General features: G+C 34.3%; 1 protein-coding gene and 1 long non-coding RNA gene across 8 annotated transcripts in view; one reads left to right on the top strand and one right to left on the bottom strand.

Annotated features, from left to right (window-relative positions):
* The window catches only part of LOC120299077, a 23,087-nt gene extending 9,077 nt beyond the window's left edge, over positions 1–14,010 (top strand). For 2 of the 3 annotated variants that reach the window (XR_005554332.1, XR_005554333.1), the window contains exon 3: positions 11,105–13,997. This is a non-coding gene — a long non-coding RNA (uncharacterized LOC120299077). Of the gene's footprint in view, positions 1–11,104 lie in introns of all 3 variants that reach the window. The other variant, XR_005554334.1, reaches the window with a different exon arrangement.
* KIF27 (kinesin family member 27) overlaps positions 1–20,633 on the bottom strand; it is a 25,766-nt gene extending 5,133 nt beyond the window's left edge. The window contains exons 1-14 of one of the 5 annotated variants that reach the window (XM_039323480.1): positions 20,482–20,633; positions 19,217–19,622; positions 15,962–16,162; positions 14,019–14,986; positions 11,003–11,146; positions 10,530–10,730; positions 8,783–8,964; positions 7,626–7,759; positions 6,255–6,410; positions 5,649–5,854; positions 4,338–4,535; positions 3,602–3,709; positions 1,407–1,583; positions 175–390 (exon numbers count right to left, since the gene is read on the bottom strand). In XM_039323480.1, the coding sequence (XP_039179414.1) occupies positions 175–390; positions 1,407–1,583; positions 3,602–3,709; positions 4,338–4,535; positions 5,649–5,854; positions 6,255–6,410; positions 7,626–7,759; positions 8,783–8,964; positions 10,530–10,730; positions 11,003–11,146; positions 14,019–14,986; positions 15,962–16,162; positions 19,217–19,514 (3,189 nt within the window). In that variant the 5' untranslated portion in view covers positions 19,515–19,622; positions 20,482–20,633. Of the gene's footprint in view, positions 1–174; positions 391–1,406; positions 1,584–3,601; positions 3,710–4,337; positions 4,536–5,648; positions 5,855–6,254; positions 6,411–7,625; positions 7,760–8,782; positions 8,965–10,529; positions 10,731–11,002; positions 11,147–14,018; positions 14,987–15,961; positions 16,163–17,043; positions 17,075–19,216; positions 19,623–20,357 lie in introns of those variants that run through there. The other 4 variants (XM_039323479.1, XM_039323482.1, XM_039323481.1 and 1 more) reach the window with 4 other exon arrangements.

Raw genomic sequence — 20,633 nt, 5'->3', positions numbered from 1 at the left:
CACCTTTCCTGGAAGTACTTTTCACTGTTCAATTTCTTCTGAAAAAATTTAACAAAATACTATGATTCTTTAAAAAAAAATTTTTTTTTACATATTAACAGTTTACTTACTAATTTGATTGCATTTGGATTTTTCTATTAGCAGCTAATAGTTATCAAATAGATAATGACTCACTTCTGGTGATAACACTCTGCCATTCTTTAATTTCTCATCCACACTATTTCTTCTTTTCAACAGCTGATCCCTTTCTTTTTGCAAAGCCTGAACCTCTTCAAAAATCTTCCCTTGTTCATCAGTGGCACTCCTCTGAAGCTGCTTATTTTTGTCACAAAGTTCTTGATCTAACATACTTAGACGGGTAGATAATTTCAAACTATCTTCATTGAGAGCCTGTGAAATCACAAATAAAGATACAATCCCTTTAAGAACAATAATTTTGAAGAGAGATGTGGCACTTCAAAGGCTATCCCGTTTAATATGGCATAAATCTTCATATAATATATTCTACTGGAAACAAACTCTTTAAAAACTTAGGATATCTTCATTCCTCCATGACTAAACTAATACTATGTACAATGAACATAATGTAGGGTAGAAGCAGATAGTGTTTGGCCAGATTTTGTTTCTCTGAAATCATAACTAATGATTTCACCATACTTTAGCTTTTTTGTGATTTCAATTTTAACTGGTCATCTGGTAAGAACATTTACCATGCCATGCCTGAGCTTCTGTTCAATTTAAAAGATAAGTAAAAGGGAAGCATGTGTCTTAGCAGTTTAACATTACAGATATGGGGAAAAGTGCAGAACTAAGGAGATGAAACAAGTTGAGAGTTCTTGTCAATGGACAAGAAGCAGACATATCAAACTCGCGATGTCACGTGATGTCGCGCAACGTATCGGAACTTTTTCCCCATTGCCAGCAATGGGGTGGACGCGGTTTTGTCATGACTCATCTGCCCCGTGGGCCGGCAGTTTGACACCCCGACCTAAAGTGTCAGCATTCATCTTGAAAAAACATTTTCTTAGCAATTCCATTTGCATTGTAGCACAGCAAGAAGTTAATTTACTATTTTGCCCAACAGAAAAAGTGTAGGCATGCAACTACAAAGCCAATCTAAGAAAAGCAGAAGTAATGCTTGTACTAAATCTAAAATATATCATCTGTTTTGATAACAGAAAATAGTGTTAACAAAATACATTTTCTATGTTGGTTTGACATGTATTGGCTATTATGGGAAAAACAGCAAAACAATGTACAAAACATTTAGTAGTAGATGTATCTAATATTTCTCATTAAGTTAATTTGAAATTGCTAAAACATTTTTATACTGAAGACACAGAGTGCAAATGCAGAGTGCTAATTTCTAACTTCAATTCCTAGCATATCGCAGTATTAAAAAGTACCTGGCTGGATCTGAGTTTTTTAATTTCCAAATGGCTTTTCTCCTGCATCAGTGTTTCCTTCTTTAAAATAATCGCTTCTCTTCTTTTTAAATCTTCCTCCAAAGCAGCTAACTCTTGATGCTGGTGCAAAATCTTTTCTAGTTCTTCATCTAAGCATTTCTTTTTCTCTTCTAATTTCTACATTGAACAGAAATGATGCACAAATTTAGCTCTTCAATTATACTAAATTTAATATTAAGCTTTAATACTAAAACTAGTTTAAACAGTGCTTATTTTTCAATGGGTTAAAAGTTCCAACTGACATTTATAGTGTCATTCTATGCACATCAACCAAAAGTAAGTCACACTCAACTTAGTGGGACATACTGTACTTAATAATAGAGGACTATGTAATTTATAATTGGTTCATATACTAAAAAAACACCTTTTAAGTTATAAAATCAAATCTGACAGATACAAGATAAATCAGTACATCTTGTGATTGCAAAATAGTATGCACAAAAACACATCGCAATGTTTTTACAAATAGAAATATGAACATAGATGTTTAAAATTTTGTATGTATATATTTTTAAAGATTACAAATGTATCAACATACAATTCCACAAGGACAGAAAAGGAACACAAGCCAACATTGCATTGGTATGTGCTGAAGAGAGGGAATGGGGAATTGCATAGTTTGTCCTCCTGCTGAGGGACCAGAGCCAGCATTCAGAAGAAGACAGGAAATGCAAGTGCAGGTAGTCCTTCACTTACAACCATTCGTTTAGTGACCATTTAAAGTTACAACAATGTTGAAAAAAGTGACTTATGACTGTTTTTCACAGTTATGATTGTTGCACTATCCCCCTGGTCATGTGATCAGAATTTGGGCCTTTGACAATTGGCATGTATTTATGACAGCTGCTTTGTCCCTGGGTCATGTGTCACCATTTGTAACCTTCCCAGTCAACTTCCAACAAGCAAAGTTAATGGGGGAAACCAGAGTCACTTAACGACTGCATACTTAACTTAACAACTGAAGTGATTTGCTTAACAACTGGCAGAAAGATCATAAAATGGAGCACAACTCACTTAATAGCTGTCTTGCTTAGCAATGGAAATTGGGTGCAACTGTGGTTGTAAGTCGAGGACTACCTGTAGGTAGAAGCTTTTTCAGAAGAACAGTAGAAGTAAGAGGCAGAAACAGCTCTATGGCTGTGCCAGCAACCTGCTACGGTAATACTGGAAGCAAACATTTGTCCCCCACCCATAAATGAAATGCCTAAATGCCAGTAGCAGCTCCGACCAGTTATAAAGGATACCTGGCCGAAATGCCTAGATTCCTAGAACATACTAACTGGCAATCAAGAGAATGGTTATCTGAGAGGCTGAAGAGTGTTTTAAGCTAAGGAGAAAAGAATTTCAGTTTTTCTGTACACCATAGCTAGCTAAGGGCAAGATTAGTTAAGCCCTGATATTACATAAGATAGACCCTAAGTTGCATCAGAAAATAAATGCTATTTTTGTATTAGAAATCCTGCTTTACAAATAAAGAAGCCAGAACTCCTTTGTTTGAGGTCTGTGCCATCTACAAAAAAAGAATCCATCACCTGCGTCTAAAAAAGCAATTTATAGTATGATTAATCATAATAAACTTTTGAACTAACTTTGTTCTTAGTTAAAAAGAAAAATTTCCCCATTAGATAAGAGAGTTCTAAGAAATCATACTGGATAGGGGTTAAAATGGAAAACAAGATTATCTGCAATCCTGTAAATGAGAAAAGATTGATTGCATGATAAATGATTCACACAACCTCTTCTGACTGATAAAACTAAGATCCTGTTTGCCTTTAAAAAAATCATAATATTTGATTTATCAGTGAAAATTTTTTTTCAAGTGTATCACTTTTAGTTTAAAAGACCTGCAATCCCTTTAGAGTTTAGAAAAGCTGTAATAATACTACCTTTTGCCAAACGTTTAATTGTTAAATCATTTTATTACATTATTAATGTTAACCTTTTATTATTATTTTTTTTAACTTAGCTGCCTAAAATATGTCTAGGAGGAGAAAAGTCAGATATAAGTCACAGAAATTAAATAATAAATAAAGAGTTGCAGCATTCCAGGCATTTAGTAGTTCCGTGTTATGGATAGAGTAGAACAAGGCTATCAAAAGCATTTCAGCAGACTAGCATTACAAAACTTCAATTGCCTGCAGTTGTTGGGGAGTCCCAGTTGAGTTTCTTTTCTTAAATGCAGCAATCTCTTCATCCTTTAGCTTTAGAATCTTCTCCTGCTGTTCTGTCTTTTGCTGAAGTTCCTGTAATTAAAGAATTTTTTTATACATATTATTACTGGAATATTGGTATTTCAGTTCTTATTTTGAAACATAATTTTTAGAGACACAAAGTATTATAATCCTTAACAGAAGACAATAAATTATCATATACAGTCATACCTTTCCTTTATATTTAATATTTATATATCATTTTGATTAAGATTTTCTATATATAATCTGAGTTTGGTATAATGGTTAATGACACCATGCTAAAAGCCAGGAAATCATGAGCTGTAGGCATAAACCCAGCTTGATGACTCTGGGGTAGTCTGGGGTAGTCTAATGGAAAACCATTTACAAAAAATATTGCCAAGAAGACTAAATTTGCCCACCTAGTGGTGTCTCAAGTAAATTCAGAATTGAAATACGATTTGAATTAGGAACCTTTTTGGAATTTGACTGTAATATACAATTTCTTACAATGTTCTTCAGTGAATACTGACATGCAGTTAATGTATAGTTTTGTGGAACTGTTTACCCATAAAATTAATACATTAACTATATGTTTATATTCACCGAAGAAGTGTTTTAGAAGTTGTGTATTACAATCAAGTGAAATGAAATTATCGTCATTAAACGTAGTAATAGTTTACTTATGAAAATCTTTTACCTTGATTTTCGATTGATCCTGCTGAATTCCTGCTTCCAGTGTTTTCTTTTTTTCACTCTCCTCCCGCAATTTTTTCTGTAATTGGGCTTGTTGATTTTTCATGTGATTAATATTCTGTTCTAGTTCTGATATACGTTTCTCATTCTGGGTAGATAATGATGCTAGATTTTTAGTTTCCTGCTGTTTTTGCTGTATGACCTGAAGTCATAGAGTACATTTTATTTAATCAATTACTGTTATGTTATATAATACTATTCTATTGTTTGGTTAGCTTTACAATTGGACTGTTTTACTAACTTGCTGCTTGTTTAATTATGGTGCATTGCATATGTGACTAGCTTTGGGCATTTTCAGCATAAGAGTGAACTATATATTTTTTTTCTAAAGAGAAAGACACAAAATAAAAATAAAACGAAAATCATGTCAATGTCCTGGTACTTTGCACAATATTGAGTCCATCAATAATTAAGTTATCAAGGATTTTTATAGGTGGAGAACATTACTTTCAGAAAACAAATCTATTATTGGAAATGCTCCATAATTAATTTTTATAGCTTATATTTCTTAATATCTAGGTTATATATCAGTGATGGTGAACCTTTTAGAGACCGAATGCCCCAAAACTGCCCACCCACCCGTCCCCGCTCCACCCTGCCCGCTGGGCCACCCACCACCTCCATGACCCGCCACAGATCACCAAGGCAGCCCAGCAGCGCCATGGCGGCCACGCCCTCTGCCCGTGCTCCGCAGCATCATCTGTGCATGACAGGCTGCAAGGATGGAGTCTTGTCCCGGCTGTGCTGTTTCGCATGGGCCGCACCCAGGGACGGCTCTCCTCCAGGAGGGCTGCTGGTGAGGAGGGGGCCGTGGGAGGAGGCGGGGCTGGGATGACGGTGTGTGTGCCCACAGAGAGGGCTCCGAGTGCCACCTCTGGCACACGTGCCATAGGTTCACCACCACTGTTATATATGATATAGGGAATTATTTGGACAAGAATTGAAGCATAGGGCAAATGAGCAAAAAACTACATTTCTGTAGAAAAGATCAATATTTGGGAGAGAGATTTAGATAGCAAGATAACAAAGCATTGTAGTAACCCCCCATCGAGCAGCTTTCTGATCTCCAGTTCATGTTCTAAGTCCCTTTGTTGCCATGGCTATTAAATCTGTTCTACTATATCACACCAACCTAGCAATATTAATAAATTATGATAGTATCAAGTATCTACTCTCTATTTGAGAATGAGGTGCGATATTTTATACTTTTTGCAGATTTTGCACAGGTTTTTATGAATTTCCCAGTTGCAAATACCTGAACTTTCAGTTTTGCTACATCCATCTTTTTTCTGAATTCTTTCTGTAATCTGGCTTTTTCAGCAATGTCCCTTAGTTCCTTGTTCTCTAACTCTTGCAGCTGCTTTTGTGTTTCTGCTAAATCACTTTTGGCCTGCTCTGCTTCATGCTCCAGCTGTGTTATTTTCAGAGAATATTGCTGGCTTACAGATCGAGCATCATTACCTAAAAAATAATAATTAATCATTTGTGATTTTTCGCATTGTAGCAGCTATTGTTATTATCATTTAAAAAAACCATTTAACATATTTATTACAAAAAAAAGAAAATATTCAAAGTGATACTAAGGATGGTTCCTCATAAACATATTTTGTTCTCAAAACAACCATGAGGTAGATTAGGCAGAGAAATTAAAATAACTGGTTCAACATCATTTAATACAACGTTTTAGATAAAAATTCAAAAACTGAAGATTGCTCCAATCTTAACAGACACTGTACTTGACTTTAGGCTGCCTTAAAAAAATAATTTTTTTGCACTGTACAGCAATAATTATCTCATATAAAACTTGGTTCTTTTCTTTTATATATTGATATTCAAAGCGTAAGTCACAAAATACATTTACCTGTTTTGACCAATTCTTTAATAAGTTCTTCTTTCATTCTGATATTAAGGGTAAGTTCATTCATTTTTTGCTTAGCAGCAATAAGTTTTAGCTCTGAATTCTTTAACTTTTGTACATTTAGTATCTGACTTTTCTTGATCAATTCAATATCTGCACCTTTAAAGAAAGTATACTGTTTTAAGAACATATAACATATATTCTCAGAGAGACCTAAAATGTTAGACGTAAGCTGTTTTGGGACTAACAGAACAAAACTAGGCTAAGTAATTATAAAATGAATTGTATTTCTGGAGAAGAGATTTTTTTTTAAAGGTTGAAATCTATTTTATTTATCTATTGTTAAGTACAGAATGTTTATGAATGCTACTGATTATATATGAACGCAACTACAGGTAGTCCTCAACTTACAACAGTTCGTTTAGTGATCATTTGAAGTTACAATGGCACTGAAAAAAGTTTTCACACTTATGACTGTTTCAAGATTTCCATGGTCACATCATCAAAATTCAGATGCTTGGCAACTCACTTTTATTTATTACGATTGCAATGTCCATGGGGGAGGGGGATTATGAGCCCCTTCTGCAATCTTCTGACAAGCCAAGTCAATGAGGTAGCCAGATTCACTTAACTGTGTTACTAACTTAACAACTGCAGTGATTCACTTAACAACTGTGGCAAGACTTAACAATTTTTGCCCCTAAAATGGGGCAAAATTCACAACTGACTCACTTAACAATAGAAATTTTAGGCTCAGTTGTCATAAGTCGAGGATACCTGTATTTGTATCAAATATATGAATGGGGATTTCATATATAGCATAGTGAGTTATTTAAGTTTCCAGTTTGAAAACTAATGGTGTGTACATTAGCCAATGCAGACAAACTTACTTAAACTTGTTAATACAGTGTTCAAAAATAGCATACAGTAATATGGAGATGTGTATCAAAATGTCACTTATAATATGTTAATTTTTATTTGCTGGCATTCATAATGATTTACCATATTTATTGATTACAACTTAAAATGCTACATGTTTTTAATTCTCTATATAATAAAATATATTTTAATATGTCTTTAAGCTTTATTGACATGTTATATTATTCATTACATGTTTTGAATGCACTGTTAGTGTTTTTAAGCACTTGTTTGTTTAAAACTATTTTTACTGAAAGGCAGAATATACTAAAATATTAAAGAGCAAATATGTATATTCTATGAAATTTAACATAAGTTAATTTTATAATACAAATGTCATCCTCAATGATTAATTATGCATTACTTTGAATACAAGTCCATATTTCCAGAATCCCATTCCCATTTTGTTCTTTGGACTACATAAGACACAATAATAATAATGATATATCAATTTACCTTCTTTATCTGTAACAGCTTCTGTTGATGAAAGATTTCCAATTTCTGAACAGGCATTTTGTTGTACCTCTTTTCCTTCAGTTATATAGGTAAAAGGAGCCTGCTTCCGTGTCCATGTACGGTTTAAGGAACGTCTAATTAAAGCAGACATTTTTTTTTAAAAAAAAAATTAAGCTTGAGATCACAGGTAGACCTTGACTTGCAACCATTTGTTTAGTGACCTTTCAAAGTTACATCACTAAAAAAAATTACTTATGACAATTTTTCACACTTATGACTGTTGTAACATCCCCATGATCACGAGATCAAAATTTGGATGCTTGGCAACTGACAAGTACAGTCAATGGGGAAGCCAGATTCACTTAACAACTGTGGTATTAACTTACTAACTGCAGTGATTCACCTAACAACTATAACAAGAAAGTTCATAAAATGGAGCAAAATTCACTTAGCTGTCTCACTTAGCAACAGAAATTTTGGGCTCACTTATGGTCATAAAGTCGAGGACTACCTGTAATTGTAAGTATTTTTACAGTGAAAGAATGTTTTATGAACAAAACAGTGCTGTGAGTATTGCTAGTAAATAAAAATGTGATATCGATTTTCTTTTGCCGCAATTGCTATCTTGTTTATTGAGGATTCAAAGACACAGTTTTATAAGGACTATCCCATATTACAGAAATAGAACTTTCTATTAGCTATTCTGGAACTAAACTGCAATGTAGTTTAGATGGGCTACCTTCGTAAATATTTAAAAATTGCAATTATTGGGGAATAATGTCATAGCTAGGCTACTAAATGATATAGGGGAGGGAAATCAGAAAGATCCTGTGCTGAAGGATCTGCACTGGTTGCTTCTTGCCTACTAAGCAAAATTTAAAGTGCTAGTGTTTATCTTTAAAACTGTAACGAGCTTAGAACTTAACAAATTGAAGGATCATCTCTATTAACCCCCCCTTACTCAGATCAGCACAAAGAGGGCCCTTTGAAGGTCCCCCACCAGAAGTTATGGAAAACATTGTGGACTGTTCATTCAGCTTCTTACTGTCTACTATAAAATTATTGTTTCAAATTTAAATATATTTTCATAACATGAACTAACAGATATACACATTAAATATCACAAGCTCTAAGGTTATATATGATTAAAAACATACCTAAATCTGAATCTCCTTCTAGTCTTGGCATTGTTTTCATCATCATCATCATCACTGTGATCAGAAAAGCAATAATGAAGGACTTCATCTTGCTCTTCTATGTGATCCAACATGATCTGATTACGGGTCTGAAATCCAGCTATAACTTTACTTAAGGAATACATCGGAGGGCTTGTGTGTACCTTTTAAATAAGTTTTAAAAAAATAAATATTTTTATCCAGATTCTGTTTAAAAATTACTCAGTGGACAATGTAGGGCAAAATAACTTTCTATGAATCAAATCCCCATTTTTTTGGGAGGAGGTTAGGATAAGTTACTGTGTTTACATCTTAGCTTGTCCTAATAATCAGAACTATATTAGTTATTTTTATTTATTTGTCAAATCAAAAATTTGTCCAACTCCATATGACTGGGTAGTGTACAACATTAAAAATAGTAAGAACAATAAAACAAAAAGCAATGTACACCCAGAAGAGAAAACTTTCAGACTAACTAAAGAAAAATCCATAAGATATTTACCAACCATCTAATCCAGGCCTGGGGGCAAGCAGTATTTCCAGAGACTTATTAAATGAAGTGGGGGTGGGATATGAAATTCCAAGGGATATATTATAACATAGAGCAGGCATAACAGAGAAGGTAACTGTCCAAGGCTCGTTAGATGATACTATTTGATCACTGGACCTGGAAGATGTCCGCATTGTCCAATTATATAGGATAGACAGATACTATAATAGTCAGATAGCTAGGCCCTCTACATTATGAAGGGCTTTATAGGTGGAAACCAGCATTTTGAATTGTACCTAGAAGCCAAATGGCAACCTGTTGAGCTCACAGAGCATTAGTGTTATATCCATTACTACCCACCTCACTGCATTCTGGACCAGCTGTACGTGCTCTTCCATCCAGGACTAATCATGGAAAATTTCCAGGATTTGGGACCCTAAGTACCCATAATCCCTTAGTTTTGCTGTGATTGAGACTGAATGTATTCCTCTCTATCCAGATTCTCAGCCTTCAGTCACTGACAGCTTCACTCAGGCACCAGGATTGAAATGTACAATTGGAAAACATCAACAACTGACAAATGACCTCACTTAGTAACTTATAGATGTTAAACAGAAGGGTTTAAAATATTGAACCCTGAAGCATCTCCAGATGAGTAGCCATAGGCCGCACCAACACCAGCTAGAATTATTTGCATAGAAAAAACCAAATATAGTACAGCATCCTCCACTCCAGTTCAGAATGATACCCCAATTAATGGTGTCAAGGAGAATCATGTCAGTAGCATAAACCCAATCCCAGATCTACCTCTGGGATTGAGTGTATATCTCTTATCAGCCTATGGCAGAGATCTTTATCTTACAATATCCAAACCACAGTGATATTTTTTGTGACGTTCAAGAGATTATTCAGGCCAGTTCCCAACACTGCTATGTTCCACAGATGTCCAATGCAGGCATATCAGGAATGGGCAACCTTTTAAAATATTGGAACAGAACAGAACAAAGAACCCAGCTGTGCTGTCAAAGGTTGAACAAATATGGGGGAAATATCAAAACCACCAAATATAAATGGAAGAAATAAATGCACTATATTTGCCATCTTTAAATATGATGGAAGAAATTATTCATTACAGTTTCTTTCCTCAATTGATACACCTGCAGATGTTCATGTTTCCTTCAACTATAATTAATAATTTGTAAATAATAAACATAAATAAAAATATTTGTTCATATATACCTTTCGAGAATCCAATCTTAATGGTATGTTATTCATCTGCATCAAACTTTTAGTTAATGGGACACTATAGGGCCTTTTAGTTGATATTACTGCAGCTGGTCCATCTCCAGAAGCACCATTAGAGGCAGATGCTTTTGCCATTTTGTCCAATTTGTCATTTAGCTGGTTAATTATAAGTCGTTGCTCTACCATTTTTTCATTCTTGAAATGAAACAAAATTGCATTTATTAAACTACACAATTGCAGAACTTAAAGCCACTGAAATTTGGATTCAACTTAAATTTAAAATTGCAATCTTATATGCAGTTACATGGGAATAGATCTTGATAACTCTAATTATAATGTTCTCAAACTGCATTTATGGTTGTAATATTCTTTTTTGGTTCTTATCCTTGTTATTAAGCTATCATCTATAAGACTGATATAATTTTATATATATATTTCCTAAGTAACTTGCAGAAAACCTAAATTACCTGTAACCTATTTGTATCTTGTGCTTCCTTTAATGATTCCAGATATTCACGATTTTCTTGTATCAGCTTTTGTATCTGATCTTGCAATATTTTTATCTCCAGTTCTTTTTCACTGAAGACTTCTGCATCTGTTGCAAGAGCCTGCTAGGTAATAAAGAGAGAATAGGATAAATGACTGAACATATGAAATGGAAAGTTCTCTAAACTGCATTGTGAGGTTTGCTGCAAATACAAATGCTGCATTGTGAGGTTTGCTGCTGTAAGTACTGTATTGCATTAATTTTATATATTTTATCGTATATAACCCAAGTATAATATGCAAAAATTATAAACACATATTGTCTCAAACAATTGTGTATTTCATTTAAACCAACAAAGAAATTAGTAAAATTAGTAAAAAAAAAAAAAAGTCTTTGCCACTTTTTACATTTTGTTCCGATAGGGAAAATAATGTGTACTAATAGCACCCTGTTGTTTCCTTAAAATCATTCCTGCAAATAATAACATTACTTTGAAAAACATTCCTCACATTTCATGTACAATTTGAGATTTGAGATAGCTAAAAAGAGAACTACCATGACTGGAAAGGAAATTGAATTCTAATTGTGAATGGTGTAGTATTAATAACAGTTGTTCAGAAAGTTACTAATGGAAAAGTTCTCTTTCATCTTACATAATAATCTTCCTAAACATCTTTCCTTGTAGCAGCAGAAATGAGGAGAATTAAAGTCTATTTTCTTGTGTCACTACAATGCTTGGTACTGAACAGTACATCTGCCATCTGGAAACTGGCAAATAGAAGGAAAAATGAAAAAAGTAAATAAATAATCTAAAGAACAAATTAATTTTTAATTGATTTAATTACTTTCTTCAATTATAGTCCACTTGGCTATTAAAAGGAGCTACAATTAAATCTAATTTACTAAATCTAATTTTGTATCAATGGAGTTATGATGAGAAATAGAACTGGTATTCCTCTTTGCTGTCATAACTCCAAGAGGCATGGGAAGAGGTGGAGGTCTCAGATAAGGAGCTTGGGGGTGCCAGAGGGGAAACAAGGGGATAGCTGGTGTAGACTGTGTGTGAGCTGGGGGAAGATTAACATGGGCTGGTGCAGGCCACGTGCAAGCAGGATAAGTGCTGCAGATGGGACAAAAGCAGGATCAATTTGTGATCTTCTCTGCCAGCTTCCTCATCGACTTGGCTTGTGAAGCCGGCAAGGAAGGTCACAAATGGTAAACATATATCTGCAACTCATTGTGAGTAACTGCAAATCAGATATCCAAGAACTGGGATTTCTATGACTGGGAGGGGTGTTACGAGGACACAAACCTGGAGGACAAGTTGTACATCTATTTTTTCAGAGTCACCATAACTTTGATCACTAAACAAATGGACATAAGCCTAGAATTACCTGTACATGTTAGGTAGGAAGCAGATGTTTGAACCAGAAAATGGCTGATTGGTTTTCGGGCTAGCTTTTGTTCTGCAAAAGCCAAGTAGTCAGGCAGGGTTTGTATCACATTAAAGTAAGATTGTTACACTGTTACTGAGTTCTCAGGAGCCAGATAAAATATAGAATGTATCATATGAATATTTAAACCCTACTACTCCAGGGAATCCAATGTGCTCAACATCATTATAGTTTTGGTTGAACATTTCATCCTAATGAAATATATATCTGACAGTTTGCCATGCGAGTATTACCAGCCTTAGTCATACCCTTGCTAGATGTAGCATTATATGCTAATGATAAGGATAGCATGAATCAGTTTTGGCACATGTTGGCCAGCAAGCCACAAGCGCAGCCAATAAAATCAAAGTACACTTATGTTGTTCTGTGCAAGCTAGAATCTGATTCACAGACTATCTGGCAGGCTTTATCACACATCCCATTCTAAAGCTATACATGCAGTTTTCTCATACACAGTCAAATTTGTATTAAAAAGGAAAAAAGACAAAGCAACTTTAACACTTACTTATTAGAAGCAATTTCTAGTGATCAAGAAGTACATTTCCTATAAGTAGTATTACATGTATGTAGGTAATAATTTCGTACATTTTTAGTGTTGTGAAAATGGAAGGCAAAAGTACTGAACTACTAAAATGCAGAACTTTGGATAAGAAATACAAAATTCTAGATTTGAAGAAATTCCTTACTTTTACAAGAACTTTTAAAAACAAAATTCATAATGTTCAGCAGGTTCCCCTGATTATGCATAATGACATTTCAGAAAACTAAGAAGGAAAAAAGGCCTTTTTCTTCTGCTAATTTAAGATTCACCCATAACTATTTCAAGCTTATGTCCCACTAGGCCTACCCAATAATTTAATTAAAGTGCAGAACATTACTTCTATTAAAGTAGCTCTGATAAGCAGGATATGGAAATAAAAGAGCCATTTTTAATACCCAAAGGACACCATTTGTTTACAGTTAACATATGAGAAGAAAAAATCATGCCTCTGGATGTTGGATTTTATAAATTATATGTATACTGGTTGAGTCATAGAGCAAGGAGAAAGAGACAGGAACAATTGCAAACAAAGGAATTGTATGGAGAAACAGTTCATGCTGAAATGAAAATGAAATTTTAGCCAAGAGAAAGATAACAGAACCACTGAAGTTTTTAAAGAATGCTTCATTATTTGTCAGCTTAAAAAAATAGTAAAAAATGACAAATGATCTGTGTTAGAAAAAGCAGCTAGACAAGTTCCAAAGGATAAGCTGAAAGACTTCTCAGGCTGGGGATGACCTACCAAAACTCTGACCTTTGAAAGAAATCCATAATTCCCTGAGAAAAGATCTCTTCTGCTGTATTAATGATTGTACTAAATTGAGGTATTGTTCTCCTGCTTGTTTAACATGCCTCTCAAATTATTCTGTAGGACTGATCAAGCTGACATGTTGGAATGGGAGGCAAGGTAAACTCATTTGAACAAAACTGCCTTAATGTGCAGACAACACTTCTGTATATAATCCTTTGATTGGCCCTTAAATTAAACGTACAGTAAGTACCTGATATTTCTTCAGCTCTCTTTTAAGTTGAAGAATCGTGATATGATACGGTCCTTCTTGGTTGGTTACTGTTCCACTGTTCATCTGGGGAATAGATGCCTCTCTCCTAAGTTCCTGAGCTACACGGATCCATTCTTGTAGTTTTTCAAGTTGATTTTTTGATAGGTTGGCAATGTTTTTAAAATCAACAAGAAATAAATAAGCTTCTTCAATGCAATTTCGCAAATTAAAACTTTCGATTTGAAATTGAGCAAGCTGCTGTTCAAGACAGCGGATTCTATTTTTGTCTTGGCATAAATCTTGTGACCCTTGATTACCAGAGGACTGTCCATTAGTTTGTTGGTTTTGCAAGGCTTCCCGAAGCAACTTAATGGCAAGTTCCATTTCATCTATACGATCCCAGTCTGGGTTATAGTTGACAATAGGTTTGTTCCTAATATTTTTTGCTCTATTTGCATACTTGATGGAATTTAATGATTCATCAAAATCAGAAGAAGATGGACTAATACATGTTATCATGACAGTCTTTGCATTGCCTCCTAAAGAGTCTTTAAGGATACGTGTGATTTTAGTATCCCTATATGGAATGTGTGCATTTTTTCTCTTTGGGTCTCCAAGTGCACTTATCACATTTCCCAGAGCTAGTAAACCACTGTTGATCTGAATTGATTCTTTGAATCTTTCACCAGTGTTGCCAGTTTTTGTAACTCTTTCGGATCCCGCAAGATCTACAAAGTGAAACTTAGAAGCAATCTGCTGTCCTGAATTTTGGGGAGAATTTTGTGCACATTCTGTGTCCTTCTGCAAAGGTTGTTGTTGACAGACACTGATGGTAAAAACAGCATGGGATCGGCTGGAATGCTCATTCATTTGGGTTGTCCCTGTATGTCTAGCAGCATTCCCCGTTTCCAACAGGCTCATCACCTCTTCTGTACTTTCCACTTGGCAGTCTTTGGCACCGACAATTACTTAAACAATAAAGGTTATAAATATAACATTTTCAGAAAAATTCAGATTAAATTTTTAACAAATATAAGCAATCAAGTTATTTTTCAAACAAGAAAGAATTCATATAAAATACAATATAAAATAAGCAAGCATGGATGTGTGCAACAAATGAAGTTTTCATCCAAATGTATGTTGTGATATCACAGAGATGCTTTGCCTCTTATATACTTGTACTTAAGAACTAGTATTTGTATGTAGTATAACATACATACAGTTGTAGATTTGTAGATTATAAACTAATAGTTGAGTGGTAGTACAAATTCTTTACAAGCAAAAAGTCCCATTCAATGTCTGCTATCTTAGGTAGAACTGGGAAAAAAATTTGTCAGAAATCCTGGAAAGTCACTGACTGTCAGTACTAATGAGCTGGACAAATTGATGATCTAACCTAGTATTCTTACAATATTTTTAACTATACTCAATTGCATAAAAATGGTTGAAGAATCAATAGAAGGATAAGTAGGGAGTATTTTTGGATATGCCGATACTTGTATATAGCTGTATGAAAATTTCATATTTTATGATGATCCACTGTGCCTCTAAGTGAGATAAAAATGGAAAAAAACCTTAAATGGAGAAAAAAAATACTCATAGTACTACAATGGACATTTGGAAAAAACGCATGCATTGTTATTCTAGAAATATTCAGCTAAACAGTAACACTTATCTATGATTTTAATTTTGCTGAAAAATGATATTTTAATTATGACTGACATCAATTATTAAACATTGACAAAGACTATTAAAGTATTAAATTTAAAGTACAAATTACTTTACATAAAAATGAAAGTTACATTTCCTCTGAACAATTCAACTTTAATAAAATGAACTTAACATTATCTTAGAGGTACATCTGTAGAAAATATGAACATACATTTTAAAAATGTTTCAAAATTGTTAGCAAATAAAAATGTAGTTGAAATTTTTATTTTTACCTGTATTGCCCTTTTCATCTTCTCTAATATGCAAATCTTTCATAGAGGTCTCTAGTTCCAGGAGATCTCTGAGTTCTTCTTTATAGACTTCTATGTACGAAACTTTCACTGTAAAATCGGTATTATGGTTTTCAGAAATAATCTGAAATATTTCTTGAATTGCCCGTGGAATAATACCTCTCTCTTCTTCTGCAACCGATGCTAAAATGAGAAAAAGAATTTAATCCAAACACAGAGCTGAAACATGTAGACTCCCAAATATCATAGCAATACTGAATATGAAGTAAAAGGAATCTGAATGACTTTTATCTCAATATGCTATATATATATATATATGACACATTCAATTATCAGGGTCAGTCATACCAGCAGAGATAAAAATACAGGAAAAAAAAACTACTAAGCAATAACCAAACAAACCTAGGAAAATATTCAGTATCACACCGGGGGAAAAGGTTTACAGAAACCTACTTTCTTTTCTCCTTCCCAGAACACCACAGACACTTCAGAAAATTGGGATGAGGAGCTCTGGACTATGGCTTATTTTATTTATGGTGTGGTTTGAAGGAGAGGATACGGCTCCTGTTTGGGAGTGTTCTCTCCTTCTCCCTCAATCCCTGACTATGAGGAATAGAAATGTACTTCATAACTACAGTATGATGCTGGTTACCACCCCTAGTGTTATAGTCATGTGTAAAGTTTTAGGAAACGTATTCACAAGGAAAATGTCACCAGTATTTTAAAATAACACTGCAGTTCCTTTATCTACCATTTTATCTGACATATGTAAAAATAGCTAAGAAAAACATGTACAATACCCATTTATATTGGTGGCCTTCTTTCTTCAGCATTTGTATTAACTCGTATAAATATCACCATAACCAAAATTACTTTTTTCATTTCTAATATTAGCACTCTTAAGGAAAACTATGTATTCTAGGGGCAAAATGCCAACAAACACAGTGTAAATATGTTCTAGGTTAGAAGTAATAAAGCTAAATATTTCTTTTACAGAAAGGTATTTCTTGTAAAATGAATTTGTACAGTCAGTAGATAAGGAAAATATCATAGCCAGTGCCTACCTCCGTAGTCCTGTCTTGACCACCAGCTTTCCTGTATTCAAAATAATTGGCAATGGGCCTATTTAAATACAACTGTTTAGGATAGGATTCATACTTTGTATTAAGCTATAGTGTGGCTTGTCTTGATTCATGCGTTTTGCAAACAGTAGTTTATTCATGAAACAAACAAAGCATGTGTAAATTCATAGTTTGATTAAAAAGAGCTTCAATTTCATGTTATTTTATGAGGTTTCTTTATAATTAATTAGAATATTTAAGAGAAAATTAATCGCTACATAAAAAGGTATGCTCGATAAGAATAAAATATCAATAAATTAAGTTTATAATTATCATAAAATTTAAATAAATTTAAAACTCATTTATAATTATCATAAAATTTAAATAAATTTAAAACTCATTACATTGTCTTAAGAAATAAACAGACATCTCTATCAAGATATAAACATTTTAATATTGACATCATCACTGTTTGTCATATTCCAAAGATAGATCCATGTAACCACGTAAAGCAAAAAACGGGAAAGGAGAAAAAAAGGGGTTGTACTTCACATTATTTGGTAACTATATGAATTTAATTAAGCACCCTATATTAAAATTTATTTTAATACCAAAAAGCCACTTGGGACTATGCTAAACTCATTTTTCATATTAGCAGTATTTCATCTAGTAGACAGGTAGTCCTTGACTTATGACCACAATTGAGCCCAAAATTTCTGTTGTTGAGACATTTGTTAGTGAGTTTTGCCCCATTTTATGACCTTCCCTCAGTTGTTAAATGAAACACTGTAATTGATAAGTTAGTAACCTGGTTGTTAAGTGAATTTGGCTTCTCCATTGACTTTGCTTGTCAGAAGGTCACAAAAGGTGATCACATGACCTTGGGACACAGTAATGGTCATAAATATGAACCAATTGCCAAGCAGCTGGATTTTGATCATATGATCATGGGGATACTGTAAAGATCACAACTGAAAAACAGTCATAAGTCATTTTTTTAATAGCCATTGTAATTTTGAATGGTCACTAAATGAACTCTTGAAAGTATAGGATTACCTGTATTATTGATATTCCGTCATACAGTACATAGTGAAATTTTATCACCACTTTGGCGTCCATATTCATATCTGGTACTACAAATGTAGCAAGAAATAGAGGGGAAACAATATAGCACAATAATGAACAATACTCCTTCCTTCTGACCCTCCATACTCACCACAATGGCCTCATGTATATTGAGTTTGGATATACATTTTGTGACATCAGCACACGATGAATATACATAGGTGAATACATTTCTTACTAAAATTCATACTATCTTCCATTGACTATATACAACTGAACCTGCAGAATAGGCACCATTACTGAAATGTTTTTCTGTCACTTGAAGCTTCCAACACTAGAGAGCGCAGAAAGTTAGGAAGATGATCTTGACAAAGATATGCAGGAATTGTTACATGGACAAAAGGGGCTGAAGCATTTTTTAAAATCCAGAACAAAAAGATAACATTCAGAAGTGGTTCAGACAGATGCCTCTCTAATTCACTGAATTATGACGAGGAGCAAGTATAGAAGAGTTTCAAGATTCTTTTACTATAACCAATCTCAGTTCAAACAGTTTTAGCCTTTCTCAAATTGATTTTCCCAATATGGTCCACATAATGGGGCATCTGGCCTAAATTTGCTCTAAGAATTAATTGGAAGACTTCCCTTCTCACAAATTTGCATGGAACCGCTAAACTAGCTAAAAGAAGACAACATGGGAGACTTTATTTAATGTAATAGCTATTCCAAAATTGGTATCTTAGAAAGAAAATGACATTTGATAGAAATGCCTTTTATAAAAGTAAAGATTACTCTTAAAGTACCCAGTATAATGTTCTATAATAATTATCTATAATTATCTATAATACTATGGCTTTTGTTCATTTAAGCTAAAATATTTTAGACCAATAGTTAGTTTGGAAATGTTAGGTAGACTATTGTAATTTTCATGTTGCATGTTAAAACTATGTTAAATAGAATTACCCAACTTTTAGTCCCAATCTGTTCTAAAATAAAGAGTCAGGGATAGCAATTATCAGGAAATATTCAGTTTGTGAAAATATTACAATAATATTCCTTTTGGTGATTTTTTTGACCATACAGTTAAATAATAACTTTTTTCAGAACATACCAATGTGACCTCCTCCAATAGTATAAGTCTTTCCGGAGCCTGTCTGTCCATAGGCAAAAACTGTAGCATTATATCCTTCTATCAAAGATGCCACCAATGGCTTAATACATGTTGTATATACTTCATCTTGGGTTGAATGCTTGCCAAAAACAAAGTCAAAAGTGAAGACCCGGTCTTTTCCAATGATAATTTGCTGAGTATTTGAGATTAATCTCACACATACTTGATGATTGTGAAGTATTTCTTTGGAGAGCAAAGGTCTTATTCGTACTGCCACTTTAACAGGAATTTCTTCCATTGCAGTTTATATGAGCATGTGCATTTGTTAATTTTAATGTACACAACTTTTCTTTAATTCTTTCTTCATACTATTCTCAGTCTTCTACATTAGATAATAAAAGATATTCTATAGGAAGCAAAAAATAACATTTTAGAAATTACTTTCCTTGAAATAAAAAAATGCTAAATCTTGGAACATTTTGTTCTTCAACCAAAGCTTACTACTGAATTAGCTTTGTATTTAGTAACTGCTGAAAGAACAATATGTTTCTTGTTTAAGAAGAATGGCTAATTAGACTGTGGGAGTACCCTTGATGTCCAAAATAGCTTAAAACTCAATGTGCCCCATCTGAAATGTGTTTCTCTTAACATATCTAGTTGGTCAGCTATAGATTACCATAACTGTTAATCTCATTTTATGATTTACATTGCTGCTTTCAATTGCTGTTGCACATATTCAGATTTTTAACTACGATTTGTACTTTAATCTAAAGTCGCATTTCGTTACTAAACTAATCACTAAAATAGTGGAAAATCCTTCTGTGATGCCATTTTGTGCTATTTTTCCCCGAGTGCAGGCGTATCTTTTTCTTTAAAAAATTACCATTAAAGAACGTTATATTCAAGTATGCGCTATAAATTATAACAGACATGGCTACCATATAAGAGGGTTTTTTAAACTGGTTTTTACGCATCCTCACCACCATCCCTTCCCACCCGATCTTTCTGACACGCTCAAACTCAGCCTACGCATCTTCCCTCCCGAGCGCTTCCGCTTAGCTTGCGCTATCCACGTTAGCCTTCGAGTTAAGATCCAAACGGACTCGCTCGCGGAGGGACCAGCCCGTCAGGCAGCACCTACCTTGCCGAGCTTGCGGCGGACCATAGAACTCTTACTTTAAGGTCTAGAGGGGCTGCTCTCCCCCCACAACAGTGGCAGTACCACCCGGACCTCCCCCCCGCCGTCGCTTCCGTCTTTTGTTTACATTCGTTCACCAGGCAACTACGAAACGCTCCCGCTGCTGACAGAACCAGCGTCTTCCCCGAGGCCGGCGCCGCCGCCTTCGCCTCGTCTGATAGGCCGCCAAGGGTAGCGCGCTCTGTCGGCGCAGGCGCACTGGTGCCAGAGTTGCCATCT

Source organism: Crotalus tigris, unplaced genomic scaffold (assembly GCF_016545835.1).
Source record: "Crotalus tigris isolate CLP2741 ecotype Arizona unplaced genomic scaffold, ASM1654583v1 scf7180000024276.985868, whole genome shotgun sequence".
In the NCBI taxonomy this organism is placed as follows: Eukaryota; Metazoa; Chordata; class Lepidosauria; order Squamata; family Viperidae; genus Crotalus; species Crotalus tigris.
This window is presented reverse-complemented; position numbering and strand designations above follow the sequence as displayed.